Genomic DNA, 13,995 nt, shown 5'->3' on the forward strand with positions numbered 1-13,995 from the left:
AGCCTTGTAGACTCAACATCTACGGTTCTGGATGATTAGACGATGAATAAAACGAATTCAATAATGCAGAGAGCAATGTGCAGTGACAGTCGCAACCCAGGAGCGCCAACGAGTAGTAATGATACAGTGTATTACAAATTATAGTACTTCCAAGCCCACACCCCTTTTCATATCCTCTGCGCAATCCACCACCACCACTTGTCCACGTCCGGCTCTTCGGCCGTGACAGTTCCCGGCAGCACATCCACGTCAATGTCAAACTCCTGCATCTGGTCAAACGTAAACTTTTCCGAGCCGTACTCGCCGAGCCAGCCGTCGTGCTCCTCGGCGCCGAGGTCGTCTGCGCCGACACCCGAGTCGAGCAGCCCCTTGCTGCGCGACGCGCGGATGCGCGTAATTTCCGTCTCCAGCGCCGCGCGCACCATCGCCGCCGGTAGCGCCGTGAACAGGTCCATCTTGTTCGCCGCCACCAGCACCGGCACTCCTGCGCTCCCCTCCTTGCCCGGTGCCGCGGCCGCGCTCTTCCTCTTCTGCAGCACCAGCAGCACATCGTACAGGTACTGCGCCGCCGGCCCCAGCGCCTCCGGCTCGCCCAGCGCCGCGGCGTCCACCACGAACACGACCGCACGCAGCTTGTCCGCGCGGCGCAGCTTCCCGAGCGCCGTGTTGCGCAGCTTGCCGTGGCCGGGCGTGTCGACGAGCAGGAACTTGGTGTAGGTGCCGTCGGACTCATCGTGGTTGCGGTGGGTGGTGCGGGCGGCGGCGTCGGTGGAGGCGTTGAGCTCGACGGACTGCGCGGCCTGGGAGGTGCGCGTCGGGGGCGGGGGCGCGGTGCCGCCGCGCTCGTAGACGGTTTGGAGGGCCGTCTTTCCGCCGCCGGAGGGGCCGAGGAGTAGCACGACGGGCGGAACGATGTAGGTGACGCTGCGGGCGAGGATGAGGTGGAGTAGGACGGGCGCGCCGAGGACGACGAGCAGCCCGAGGACGACGACGGGCCACGACGGCGTCATGAGAAAGGCGACGACTTGCTCGAGCGTCGGCATCGTGACGGTTAGAGGGTGGGCGAGTTTGGTATGGGAGGAGGTGAGCTGATGGAGGATAGGCAACGGGGTGCCCGTGTCGAATTCCCTAGAGTTGATTGCCGTGTCGTTGTTTGTCGTCGCTGGCCTGATGTAGATGGTGAATAGGGCCAGGTTGGTCCTGATGTGGGGTGCGAAATTCGGGCCGTAAGCTCGCTGGGTCTGCCCATTTGACGCCACAGTGGCGGAGCAGCCACAATCTTTTCCTCGACACAGAACAATCTCAACAAGATAACAGAGGCAAACGGAAAGGCAAATATTTACACAGGTTACATTATAGTCTCGAAACGATAAAAAACCAAATTCCCATGATTTACCTCGCCAAGTACCTGGGGTATCGTTATATGTGCCAAGCTGTCCAGCTGGGATTGCATCCCAGCTCCCAATCTGGGCTTGCTCGTTGGGAGCCAACGGCATGCTAAAGCTTGGCTAGAGTGGGCACGTACTCGCCCTGTATCGTTCATGACGGGACTGGTCGTGACGAATCTTTTTGTTGGTCTGATGCCTCCTCACGCTGATCATCGGACGCGGCTGGTGGTTGTCGAGAGGAACTTGTCGTTTGTCGTCCGTCCGAGGTACCCTTGGTTGAGGCCTCCTCGGTCGATGATCCAGATGGCGGTGCGGCGGATGGCGCTGCATCAGAAGACTGTGCCACTTTTTTGTTCTTCGCTTCCCAGATCTCTTTGTTGGCGGCCATGGCAGCTTTGGACGCGGCTCGGAGCTGGTCGCGCACCGCCTTGTACTCGTCCGCTACCTCCTGCTTCCTCTCGTTTCCAACAGTGAAGTCGCTGAGAAAGCTCACCCGCCAGAGCGGTTAACTCATCGTATTTCTTTTGAAGTTCCGGGATTGTAGGCATGATCGCGAGAGAGTAAAAGCAGGAAAAACTGCTGAGGGCTCGTGGCCTTCGGGGTTCTGAGTTCGTATCGCTCATCTTGTTTTTGTGGTTGGGCGTGTTGCTGCGGGAGGGAGGTATGCACATACATAGGTTGCAAACGGGCTGCCCACCTTGATGATAAAGAAAATACTTAGCGATGCCGTGTAAATTAGTGTGTAACATAGTGCCGCGGCACGAAAACTATCGACGCTATAACTCCCTATTCACTGTTTTTTAATGCTTTTTCTTCTCTTCAAGGCGTTTCTTACAAGCATGGAAATGATATTGACAAGCCACGGCTTGTTGCCAAAAGTCGCCGACGGAGGCAGTAGAGAGCCGCTTCCAAGGCTCTGTATAGGAAGTACGCAATTGAAGCAATTCGCATGCCTTGGTGGGGATTTGCCAGTAGACAGCACATGCTGTCATCTTGTCTAACAGTTGCTATCTCGGTAGGAGGCGAGAATAACCGTGACTGCTAGCATATCATCCCTTCCAGGCGGGCATCGCGGATTCATCTCAGTCTTGCAGAGCATCGGTCGCGCTGGAGCTTCGCATTATAGCTCGGCTAGAGGAGTTGTCTACGTCGCTCAGCATCGTGGCAGGAGTTGTCCCTTGCCCAATGTGAGATGCGTTGTACCTCGTCTGAGATTCTTAAGAGAATGCCAGAGTTGACGATTATCTAGTGGAAAAAGGCAGCTTTGCATAGTGCCATTGCTTATCCGGTGCCACTCCTCGAAACCTGTTCTTCCGAGGCATACAGCTCTTGCTGCTTGGCGGCGGCAGCTTCTCTCCTCCCGGCGGCGACTTCACAGAGCAAGATTATTCCGCTCAATTAACTTTTCTCGTTTCTAGCATTTGGGATGCTCCAGTCGCCCTTGGCAGCGTCAATGATCTTTTCGTGCTCTTCAGGCTTAGACTCCAGCTGCCCCAGCGTCGGAATAGCATTCAACTCCAGTGTCGAAACAGAAGAATGCTGCGCTGCAAGTCAACGAGTTAGCCGGCGCAGCCCGGTCAGCTTGTCATGAGGTATCGGATAGACGCACCAGCTACGGCCTCCTTTCTGACGGCGAATAGGCAAGCATGGATTACTCTGTACCTCTGTGCCAACTCTATCCTCTGGTCGTCTTTTATGGTGAAATCGTTCTTTGCTGCCTCACAACATGCGGCGAGCATTTCGAACTCCGACTCGAGTTCAGCTAGAGTAGACATGGTGAATTTCTGTGGTTGAGGGTGGGTTTGCAACAGGCGCAACATGCAGAGAGACAAGTACTACGGATGACTTTTCGTTGGTGCCTAGTCACAGCTGAGTGACACACGCAGCCACACCACGCAGAGCCTTGTTGGAGCATTTTGTGAGTTGAGGAGATTGCCGTTTTGCTTGTCCGAGACTTTCGCTGGGCCAGATCTGCTGTCGTTGCATCAGACGTCGAGCTTTTAAGCCTTCCTGTTTCAGCCTATCATGCTGGTTCACGTGTTGTGGCCGACGGGCTGCGCTGGAGGAGTTCTGTCGGCGCATGGGCATTAACTTTGGCTGTTACGCAATGCCAGTGACTATTCCACTCCGTTTTTGCGTAATCGTTGTGTATATGCAGGAGTGAAGCTGAAGGTCTAAAGTGTTGGATGTTTGACCATGTTACAAGCGGGTTGTAGACTCACCAGCCACAACCCCTATTGCTGCGCCCGCGCTAGTCTCGATTAAGCCAGCCCACCACAGCTCAGCCTCGCTGTGAACATCATCAGTCCCCTTGCTTCGATCAATTTATCAGCCGCAATCTTTCTCTACTCGTTCTGTACAAACCCTTGTCCTGGGAAACTGGCTTTTGCTTCCTTCAACCCTGTGGAATCTGTATTGTTGTCTACATCCATAATTAGCATGACCGCGCTCTAAGCTCAACGGTAGCCGCGCGTTCTCGTTCAACCTCGGTATCAACGGTTATTTCATCTCTACCCGTCTGCTGACCTCCCGCCAACCCCCGGCCAGACAACGGTCTCCGCCGAATACGTATGGCAAGCTCGGCACGACCGGGCAGCATTTCTGCTGCATCAACCGCTCCTATTCAGCCGTCGAGTAAGGCCTCCGCTGCCGCGCCCAAGCTCGACAGCAACATGGAGATGGGGAGCATACAGAACGAGAGCGCTAGGGGAGGAGCTGCAGCCGACGCCCCGGCGCCCGAGGACGACATTATGCAGTTTGCTCGCACCGGCGACGTCCCTGCGATGGAGAAGCTTTTTGAGTCGGGCGAGTTTGACGCTACCTATGCCGACGACGAGGGAATCACGCCCCTGCACGTATGCTGGCCCTTCCAACCGACAAGATGTACCAGAGCTAACAGCCCCAGTGGGCAGCAATCAACAACCAGTATGCGATGTGCAAGTTCCTGATCGACCACGGCGCCGAGATCAACAGAAAAGGCGGCGAGTCCATCGCCACGCCCCTGCAATGGGCCGCCCAACGATGCCACTACTACACCGTCAACCTCCTCCTCCAGCACGGTGCCGACCCGCTCATAACCGACTCCCAAGGCTACAACACCCTCCACATCTCGACGTTCAACGGCAACGTGCTGCTGCTTATCCTGCTGCTGCACCAGGGCATCCCCGTCGACGTTCTCGACAGCTACGGCCACACCTCGCTCATGTGGGCGGCTTACAAGGGCTTCCCGCAGTGCGTAGACGTTTTCCTGCGATGGGGCGCCAGCGTGCACGCGACCGACGAGCAGGGGTTCACGGCGCTGCACTGGGCACTCGTCAAGGGTCACCCGGCCTGCATCCTCAAGGTGGTCGAGTACGGCGCGGACCGCTTCGCCAAGACGGACACGGGGAAGACGCCCGCCGTCACCGCAAGCGAGCTGCACACGGAAAAGGCCTGGCATAGAGCGCTCAAAGAGTGCGGCTTCGACGAGGATGGGAATCCTTCAACGCCCCCCTGGCCTGGCGCGGCGTACTTTCTCAAAGACAAGCGTGCCTTTTTGACCAAGTTCCTCTTTCTCTGGCCGTTTCTGCTTGTGTGGGCAGGCCTGATGTCGCTAGCGGTTCTGCCTGTGTACTTTGGAATTCCAGCAGCAATTGTCATCGGATATGGCCTTACATTTTGTGCGCAGCAGGTGCTTGAGTATGCACCGTCAGATATGCGCCACTTTCACAAGACGCCGTGGATGGCTGGCATCTTTGCCGGCTCGCTCTTCCTGGTTGCCGTCAATTGGTTCTTCACTGTGCTGCCATACACCATGTTTAGAGCCGAGACGACGCATCTTTTACTTAACCTCATCTTTGGCGTATGCATCTCGCTAACGACCTTCTTTTACGCGGCCTGCATGCGCTACGACCCTGGATACGTCCCCAAGATGAACGGCATCGCTGAGCAGCGGGCCGTCATTGACGAGCTGCTCAAGACGTGGAAATATGATGAGACCAACTTCTGCGTGACGTGCATGATTCGCACGCCTCTGCGTAGCAAGCACTGTCGTCGATGCCAGCGCTGCGTGGCCAAGCACGACCACCACTGTCCCTGGGTGTACAACTGTGTCGGCGTCAACACACATCGTCACTTTTTCTTCTACCTCCTCTCCCTTACCGTCGGCATCCTCTTTTACAACTGGCTGCTGTGGAACTACTTTACTGGGATCTCGGTGGATGCGTCGGACCAGTGCAACGTTCTGAGCCCGGGACTGTGCAAGCTGGTCAACTCGGATGCCTACACACTGCTACTCGGAGCGTGGATCACGCTGCAGCTGACGTGGGTGTCGATGCTCGTCGCGACGCAGCTCATCCAAGTGTCCCGCGCCATGACGACCTACGAGAACATGATGGGCATCAACACTGGCCAGAACGCATCAACGGCATTCACCTCGACCGGGGCGCCGCTAGACCCGAACCATCCGGCCATCTCGACGGCCCCAACCGGCGCTCCCACGGCGGCCAGCCGACAAAAGCAGGGCGGCACTCTGCGGCAATGGAGCCGGCTGCTGGGCGTGGACCCGTTCATCGAGACCATCACGGGACGCGGCGCCGCGACGGGCAAGAACCGGCGCAAGAAGAAGAACCCGTACAGCCGCGGGTGCCTGCTCAACTGCAAGGACTTTTGGTTCGACCCGGCGCCCATCTTTGGCCAGCGCGACAACGGCACGGCGCTGCTGGGCGGCGACAAGGTCGACTACACGGACATGTACGAGAGCCCGACGCTGATGCAGCTGACGGGCATGCGCGCTAGAGGCGGCTACGAGGCGGTGGCGCCGGAGGAGGAGGTGTAAGTGCGAGCAGTATGAGTTGGGGGAGCGATGTGACTTGAGTTGTCGAGGCTTGATGTGGTTATAGAGCTTGTTGGCGCGTGCATTTGGCTCGAAGCATTAGAATTTCTTTCTTTCGGTGTTGTGTATTGCGTAGCAGATGAGTTTAGGGGAGTTTTGGTTTGTATGGGGCATGGAGGCCGATGTGACGATTCATGAACATTAGGACATACATAGCACCATTGTAATACAACGATCCTATCGTCTCTTCCAGAGGTTGACCAGCCTCTATGCTGGGGTTCAGTGTCACGACAGCAGTGATCTACAGCACGCACACCGTCCGCTGCATCCAGGAGCAGCTACTCCTCCTCTCCAACCCCAGGCTCCTCCCCCTTGTTGATAAAGTGCACAATCTTCCCCAGCCCCTCAAGATCCCCCTCCGCCGTCCCCGCCAGCTCCTCGCTCACCCATCCGTCCGTGCGGCCGCCCGCAAAGTCCACGATCCAGGCGTCCCCGCGCGCGTCCACCGTGACGTTGCCCGCCCACGCGTCGCCCCAGACCAGCCCGCGCTCGTGCAGCGCCGCCAGCGTGCTGCTCAACTGCCCGGCCCAGCGCACCCGCGCCTCTGCCTCCTTCTCCGGCGTCAGCGCATCTAGCGCGGCTAGCGCATCTTCCAGGGACACGCCCCCGGCGATGGGGTGCAGCAGGATGCCGGCGACAGGGTGGCCGGGGTCCTGTACGACGCCGAAGAGCTGTGAGACGCGCGCGGAGGGCGGGAGGGCGGCGTGGGCGAGGCGCTCGTAGGTGCCGATCAGCTGAGCGGCGAAGTCGTCGCCGAAGCCGGAGGTGGGTTCGAAGAGGCACTCTTGGCCGCGGACGCGCACGCGCCGCGGGTCCTCATCGTAGGGGTCGCAGCCGTCCTCGGTGATGAGCTCGACCTCGGAAAGTGGGAACGCGAGGGAGGTGTCGGACACGGGCGGCAAGTTGTCCGGGACCAAGTCTTCCGAGTGCTCGGTGCCCGCGACGACGGTGATGGGTCCGGGATCCAGCCGGTCGTCCACGGCGCCGAGCGCGCACTCGTACTTGGGCAGGCCGAGAACGTCCGCGAGCGTCACGACCGGAGCGGCCCCGCTGGCAGCGAGCACCGGCTTGGGTGCGAGCTCCGCAAAGGCGGGGAGAAACGGCGCGGCGGCCCAGGCGAAGCAGTCGTCCACGCTGTCGCGGCCGGCGCCGGCAAGGTCGGCGTTGACGGCAGCTACGTAGGCACGGAACTCGCGCAGGCAGGCGGGGGAGTTCAAGAAGCGCGCCTCCTGGACGGAGATGGTGAGGATGCGCGCGTGCAGGCGCAGCTTGAGGGAGAGCCAGGCGGGCGTCTCATCGAGCTCGCTGGCGGCGTACTCGCAGATGCGGTAGTCGGGGCGGGGAGAGGCCATGTACGGCGGGGGGTTTTGGAGGGACGATGGCGGGATGGGATGAGAGTATCAAGGTGGGATGGATGGCATGTAGAGGAAGGAGGAGGAGATGGATGTGAAGAGGAGGAGCTGATGATGCATGCGGGGGATAAAGTAGGCAGGCAGGCACGGCAGTGGAGCTCTTGTGATGCATGACATTCGGGGTGCATACATGGGTATAATAAAGGCAGGACTCCGGTTCAGGTCTGAGGGCACGCCCTTATTCAGAGGACGTCATGTACACTCCTTCGGAAGTCTCATGTTGTCTATTAAAAGCAATCGCACTACCCTTTCCGTCACAATCATGGCACATCACTATCATTATCATGGCGCCAACCCAGTCGCTTTCCTTGACCACGCTCGCACAGCGCCGATATCCAGCCCATCACGGTTTTCTTTCTCTCCTCATACGCAAAAGCCCCGAAACGAATGCATCAGCCGCCGTCATCCTCCATTTCTAGGTCTAGGCCTGTCACAGCTCTGTGCGCCTCCTCCCCTCTTAGCCGGGCAGAGGCCCTACTCCCACAACGGATGCTGAAGCAAGGCTGCGAGCTCCAGGATGTCGAGATACTGATCCTCATCAAATTCGAGAAACCCCCGACCCAGCTCGCTGGACACCGCCCACGGACCGACGCCGAAGTGGAAGATCCACAAGCGGTCGTCCTGCACCATGACGCCGTCCAGCCGGACCGCCCCCCACGTCGCGTTGGCCGCGTGCAGCGCCCTCACGTCCCTCTGCAGCGTCTCCCTCCAGACCATCTTCCGGCGCGCCCAGTCCGCCTCGTTGTCGCCCTCCCGCAGGCCACGCCAGAGCGCGGCGAGCAGCGTCTCCGCGCCGTGTCCGTCGTCGTCCACGCGGACCACGTCGCCAATCGCGATGCCGCCCGGACGGCATCTCTTTCTGACCGTGCTGCTTCGCGACACGAGCATCGGGTCTCCCGTGGCCACCATGAAGCCGCCCGGGGTCTCCAGCAGCGAGTCCATGTCGCTGCTGCCCGGAGCGGCGAGGCGGCCCTGCGCCCAGAGCTGGGAGGCGTAGAGCCTGTGCTTGCCCATGAGCCTCTGCGACTGCGGCACGCTCAGGCCGTCAAACGTCCGGATCCAGAACCGGCGATCGCGGACCACCGGGGTCCCGGGGTTCATGTCGAAGACTCGGATTTCCTGCCATAGTAGCATCTCCATCATTCTCCGCGTCGAGTTGGAGGGCGTGTCCGGGAACGGGGCCAGGTCGGGACGGCGCGTGATGACTGCCGCATCCCCTAACCATAGAATTTCCGGCGATACCGGCGCGTAAGAATTCTCATTTGGCAGTTCAAGGTACTCGTAGCCCTCCATGCGAGCAAATTCAGCGGCAAAATCAAATGTCTGGAGGCTGGGATCCATGGTAGATGTTGCGGTGAAATGATTGACGGTAGGCTTTTGTAAATAGAGGATAAATCTTATGATGAAGCTCAGCGTTTTGTTTGACAGATGGGCAGACCTCGATTTATATAGAAAGTAGGATCAACACGTGCTATACTAGGGAGATAGCTACTCGTCTCGAGTAACCCTTCTCTCTTTCAACGCGCGCACTGTTAGTTACGAATAGCCATCCTTGTTTAACAGTTTTACACAGTACCACGGCTCCTAATTCCCCGTACTCAGTCTCGTAGGTCTTGGCGTTTTGTAACCTCTTGTCCTCTCCTTTGTTGGTTAGATACTACGGACGAATTCCGGGTGGACTCTGTAAAGAGGAACTTTATAGAGAGTGCTTTTTCTTTATTCGCTATAAGAACTGCTCCTGTAATACAAACTCGTTTGTTATAGATATGCTAGTCACCCCATTCACCATGACCAACTATGGGTATGACATGAGCCTGTTGGTGATACCCTTCCTGTCAGAGAGTGGCAATGGCCAAGGCCAAGAGATACACACGTAACTAGGGTTGACAAGTAACTTGAAATACATCGCACAAAACTGGGGAACGACTTGATTGATCACTGACCAAGAAAGAGTCTAAAAATTTCTAAAAAGCAATCGCACTACCCTGTCTGTCACTATCACGGCGCCAACCAAACAAGTCTACCTTCCTTTACAACCACCATCCTCTCACAGCGCACATGGCAAGCCCATATCCAGCCTATCGAAGCTCTTTCCCCCATCTGAAAGGGTTCGAAACACCATGACATCACATCTCCGAATCCGCGAGTCCGTCCGTGACTGTTACACCCCACCCCTCTCTGCTCAGCCGGAGGCTCCTTCTAGACCCGGCGAAGGCCTGCCCTCACTTGACCGGAGCTCAGTGCAGAGCAAATCGTCGAGGTGTTCAGGGTCATCTCCCTTCATTCCAGTATCCTGGGACCCCGAAAACGCCACTCTGGTGCCGAAGTGGTAGATCCACAACTCGTCGCCCTGCACCATGACGTTGTCGGAGCTCACGTCCGCCCAGGCCATGCCCTCCCTGTGCAGAAACGCCACCTCGATCTCGAGTGCCTCGCCCCAGGCCGCCTTCCAGCCCTCGCCCTCTTTGCGCCTCGCCTCCGAGGTGCCGCCGTCGACGGCCCGATACTCGTCCAGCGCCTGGCGAAGCGTCCTCGCCCCGCCGCGCCGGCCGACCCGGTCGAACATGGCGATGCCGAGCGCCGAGCAGCGCTTCCGGGGATCCATCCCGGCCTGGTCCAGGCGAGACATGGACCGGTCTGCGGAGGCGATCATTACCACGCCTGGGACCCCGGTGAGCTCTTGCGTCTTGCCCAGCAAGCCTCGTCGCTGCGCTTGCAGGTTGTTGTAAACCCGGTGTTTGTCAATCAGCATGCACGCCGCGACGAGCGACAGGTCACCGAGCATCCGCACCAGTAGATGGTGACTGCTCTCTGCCTTGGTCAGGGGGTCTGTCTGGATGAATTCCATTTCCTGCCACCCTTTTTTGCGTAGCAACTCCCGCGTCTCCATCCCCAAGGCCGTCTCGTTGGCGGGCGGACCGCCCGGGTTGCATTTTAGATCGCCCGTCCATAGCGTTTCCATCAGAGGGCGCACCATAAGATGGCCCAGTGGGAAGGTCAATTTCTCTTCGGTCTCTGAATTGTTGCGGCCTTCGGCCTCCACCGCGGCAGGGGTGAGTTCTGCGAGCTGTTCATCGGCAGGATTGAGTAGCTCGTGGATGAAAATCTTGGCAGATGACATTTTAAGTGATGATCGACAGCAGTATTGTGTAAAAAGAAAAGAAGAAGAAGAAGAATACTGTTATGAGGCTCAACAGAAGATAAAGGTTGTGATGAGATTCAGCGTAGATAGATTAGCAAACCTCGCTTTAAATAGGAAGTAGTAACAATACAGGTGATACCCAAGGAAACAGCTATTACTTTCGAACAACCCATCGCTCTTTCACTGCGGTAATATGACTTTTGAATATCCCCCTCTATAGTGTAATGCAGCCTAGCTGTTTTTAACGTTTTGTAATCCTTCACCCTCTCCCTTTGTTTCTAGAATGGTCTTCGTGATACGCTTCGTTTCAAGAGACTGGCTATCATAAAGGAAAACGGAAATAGAAATAACTAGAGAACACCGGGTACATCAAAATAATGAATTCGGTAGTCACAAAAGAAGAATGAGTCCAATGATCTATCAAAAGCAATTGCCCTACCCTATCCATCACCGTTCATGACGCCAACCAAACCAGTCTACTTTCCTTCACCACCACCCTCTCACAGCGCCCATATCTAGGCCTTCAAGGCTTTCTTTCTCTCCCCATCTACAAAAGTCCAAGACGCATGCATCAGTTGCCGTCATACCCCATCTCTGAATCTGGGTCTGCCAGCAACCCCCCCCCCCCCCAGGATGATTTAACAATTCCATGAGCTCCCGTTTGTCGTTCTCCTTGGCCTCGTCAAGGTCACAGTTCCTTGGACCGTGGTCGAAGTGGAAGATCCACAAGTTGACTCCCTGCAGAGGGAAAGACCTCGCTTTGTATAGAAAGCAAGAACAACCTTTGATACCCAGGGAGACTACTCTGGATTTAATCAGCCCAGCCGTCTTGAATAACGTCGCCATCAGTTTCGAGTAGCCAATCTCTCCTTCGCAGTGTAAATTTCAAGTTAAGTAGCTCATTCCTCCTCATTCATGCTGTAATACAGCCAAATTGTTTCTAAAAAAATCCCATACTCAGCCTCACAGGTCTCTACCGTTTGTCACCTTTTGGCCTCTCCCTTTGTTGCTCGAATGCTACGCTTTCTTCCTTTGCTGGTCGAATGTGACACTGTTTTACGGTTTCAACACAAATGAGAAATTTTGAACATTTACTATACCACAGTATTCGGCAATGTACGCCCGTTTATGACAGATATCGTAGCTGCTCCATTCACCATGACAAAGTGAGGGTGAAACACGAGCGTCTTGGGGATACTATTCGTGTCAAGACAGAACGGCCATCACCAAGGCCTAGTTAGGGATACACACGTGAATGCAGTTGGCAAAAAAACTTAGAACATATCGCATAAAGTCGAACAATGATTTAATTAATCACTGATCAAGGGAGAGTCCTCCCTCAGGCCGTCCCGTGGCCCGCTCCGCTGCTGTGTAGCGATTCCTTCGCGCCTTGACTAGTTATAAGCCATGACACTTATTCAGAAACGTTGTATAATCTCAGAAACGTTGCATGGCTTTCATGGAAGTTCATTAACTCCTATTCTCAGAAATTGTACAGACCCATACCACTAATAACAAGCCGTCAGCGAGACTATGACAACTTGCACATTACATCATCACCACCCCCTCCCTGACAAGTAACATGGTTCCAGCCCCTGAACCCTGGCTCACCTCGGGAAACAGCCGACGTACCCCAATTCCTCCGTTCCTCTCACATTCTTCCTTTCGTCATTCCGCTTCCATCACTCCCCCGCAGCCTCCCTCTTCATCTCCTCCTGCAGCTCCGCAAGGCTCACCGTCACCGATCCCCAGAGAGGATGGGAAAACAGGGCACTGAGCGCACGAATGTCGATCTGCTTCGCCCTTTTCTGCACCATCAATTGCACCCGTTGCTCTTGCCTCTGCCTCTCTCGTAACGCATGCACCCGTGGTCCGCTCCCCCCGTTCCGCACCCCCTGCGCATTCACGTCCCCCAGCATCTCCCCGAGGTACCCCGGCCCGAGGCGGTAGATCCACGCGCTGTCCTCCCGCACCAGCACGCTGTCCAGCGAGACGTCCGCCCAGACAACCCCGCGGACGTGCATCATGCTCATCGTCCTCATCAGGTGTTTCTTCCACAGCTTGCGGCGCTCGACGGAGGCGAGGCCAGGCTCAAGAGCTTCGCGCAGCGTGGTCGTGCCCCGGCCTAGATGCTCCATCGCGAGCCCGATGGTGCCGCACATGCCGTGCACGCTCCACTGCGTCGTCATGCCGTCGGCGAGGATGAAGTGCGCGCGCAGCACCCTCATCTGGTCGGTCGAGGCGAGGCGGGAGGGCACATTCGGGCACGCGGGGAGCTGGTTGACGAACTCGTGCTTTTCGACGATGTTCTGCAGGACGGGGAGGGCCAGGCCAGCGAAAGACCGGATTCCCATCGGGTAGTCGATCCTGCTCTCATCACGGGGCTTGAACTTTAGCAGGTCCGCCGCTCTCTCTGTGAGGAAGCCCACGCGTGGCTCGTCGGCGACCACTCTTCCCTCGTCTCTCGCCCGAATCATGAGGTCCGTAGCCCCTAGAATGCGCAGCGTTTTCCGCGTGATGTGGCCGTGGCTGATCATGCCGTATCCGGTGCAGAACGCCATGGAAGGGGGGTAAGTGTCGACCAGCGTCGTGCCGCCTTCGAGCACCAGGCAGTCCTGTTCGGCCATCACCGAGAATACGGTCCACGGCCGCGCCCAAAATTCATGGAGCGACTCTTGACTTGGTGGCAGTTCATTCGCAGACTCGAGCTCGCGAATCCTGTCGACCAAGGAGGGTATGATCCATGCGACGCTCTTGTTAGGGCTGACGCCGCCATCGCCAGTTGCCACCAGGTCAATGCTGCTGCAACTGCTCCTGCTGCGTAGGTACGAAAGCGTGCTGTCAAACTCGGCAAGTTTGTCGGGCGATTTGTTGAAATTGGCTCGGTTTACCGTGAGCTTGAATCGTCCTTTGGGCATTCCCAGATACAGGTTGAACCACGGCACCTTTTCATCGACAGAGTCCGGATTCGCCTCGCAGCACTCCCATCTCCACAGCCGGTAGTCGGGGACAGCCAAGATGGCAGCCATGTTAAATGTCGGTAAGTAATGACGGATACTGGATTTTTAGGATAATAGAGGAAAATATAATGCAGTTCATCGTCAAAAGACAGCGGCTGGATCTCGCTTTAAGTAGGATAAATACAGCACAAAGCCCAACTGCTTTCAATGTCTCCTTCTC

General features: G+C 56.9%; 8 protein-coding genes across 8 annotated transcripts; 1 reads left to right on the top strand and 7 right to left on the bottom strand.

Moving 5' to 3' along the window:
* Nucleotides 1-167: 167 nt before the first annotated feature.
* On the bottom strand, nucleotides 168-1,043 carry ISF_08659 (Signal recognition particle receptor, beta subunit; the record flags this gene model as incomplete). Its single annotated transcript, XM_018852262.1, has 1 exon — nucleotides 168-1,043. The coding sequence occupies one exon, from the start codon at nucleotides 1,041-1,043 to the stop codon at nucleotides 168-170; it is 876 nt and encodes a 291-aa protein (XP_018700588.1).
* Nucleotides 1,044-1,539: 496 nt separating this feature from the next.
* Nucleotides 1,540-1,776, bottom strand: ISF_08660 (hypothetical protein; the record flags this gene model as incomplete). The annotated part of the gene is made up of 1 exon (XM_018852263.1): nucleotides 1,540-1,776. The coding sequence occupies one exon, from the start codon at nucleotides 1,774-1,776 to the stop codon at nucleotides 1,540-1,542; it is 237 nt and encodes a 78-aa protein (XP_018700589.1).
* A 1,010-nt stretch (nucleotides 1,777-2,786) lies between these two features.
* ISF_08661 (hypothetical protein) lies at nucleotides 2,787-3,163 on the bottom strand (the record flags this gene model as incomplete). Its single annotated transcript, XM_018852264.1, has 2 exons — nucleotides 2,787-2,932; nucleotides 2,998-3,163. The coding sequence occupies 2 exons, from the start codon at nucleotides 3,161-3,163 to the stop codon at nucleotides 2,787-2,789; spliced, it is 312 nt and encodes a 103-aa protein (XP_018700590.1).
* Nucleotides 3,164-3,958: 795 nt separating this feature from the next.
* On the top strand, nucleotides 3,959-6,204 carry ISF_08662 (palmitoyltransferase AKR1; the record flags this gene model as incomplete). The annotated part of the gene is made up of 2 exons (XM_018852265.1): nucleotides 3,959-4,243; nucleotides 4,288-6,204. 2 exons carry the CDS (start codon nucleotides 3,959-3,961, stop codon nucleotides 6,202-6,204), a joined length of 2,202 nt encoding a protein of 733 aa, XP_018700591.1.
* Nucleotides 6,205-6,539: 335 nt separating this feature from the next.
* On the bottom strand, nucleotides 6,540-7,613 carry ISF_08663 (Protein kinase-like domain protein; the record flags this gene model as incomplete). Its single annotated transcript, XM_018852266.1, has 1 exon — nucleotides 6,540-7,613. The coding sequence occupies one exon, from the start codon at nucleotides 7,611-7,613 to the stop codon at nucleotides 6,540-6,542; it is 1,074 nt and encodes a 357-aa protein (XP_018700592.1).
* A 534-nt stretch (nucleotides 7,614-8,147) lies between these two features.
* On the bottom strand, nucleotides 8,148-9,014 carry ISF_08664 (hypothetical protein; the record flags this gene model as incomplete). The annotated part of the gene is made up of 1 exon (XM_018852267.1): nucleotides 8,148-9,014. One exon carries the CDS (start codon nucleotides 9,012-9,014, stop codon nucleotides 8,148-8,150), a length of 867 nt encoding a protein of 288 aa, XP_018700593.1.
* Nucleotides 9,015-9,855: 841 nt separating this feature from the next.
* On the bottom strand, nucleotides 9,856-10,794 carry ISF_08665 (hypothetical protein; the record flags this gene model as incomplete). Its single annotated transcript, XM_018852268.1, has 1 exon — nucleotides 9,856-10,794. The coding sequence occupies one exon, from the start codon at nucleotides 10,792-10,794 to the stop codon at nucleotides 9,856-9,858; it is 939 nt and encodes a 312-aa protein (XP_018700594.1).
* Nucleotides 10,795-12,497: 1,703 nt separating this feature from the next.
* ISF_08666 (hypothetical protein) lies at nucleotides 12,498-13,844 on the bottom strand (the record flags this gene model as incomplete). Its single annotated transcript, XM_018852269.1, has 1 exon — nucleotides 12,498-13,844. One exon carries the CDS (start codon nucleotides 13,842-13,844, stop codon nucleotides 12,498-12,500), a length of 1,347 nt encoding a protein of 448 aa, XP_018700595.1.
* Nucleotides 13,845-13,995: the final 151 nt, after the last annotated feature.

Source organism: Cordyceps fumosorosea (assembly GCF_001636725.1).
Source record: "Cordyceps fumosorosea ARSEF 2679 chromosome Unknown scaffold_33, whole genome shotgun sequence".
NCBI classification, from domain to species: domain Eukaryota; kingdom Fungi; phylum Ascomycota; class Sordariomycetes; order Hypocreales; family Cordycipitaceae; genus Cordyceps; species Cordyceps fumosorosea.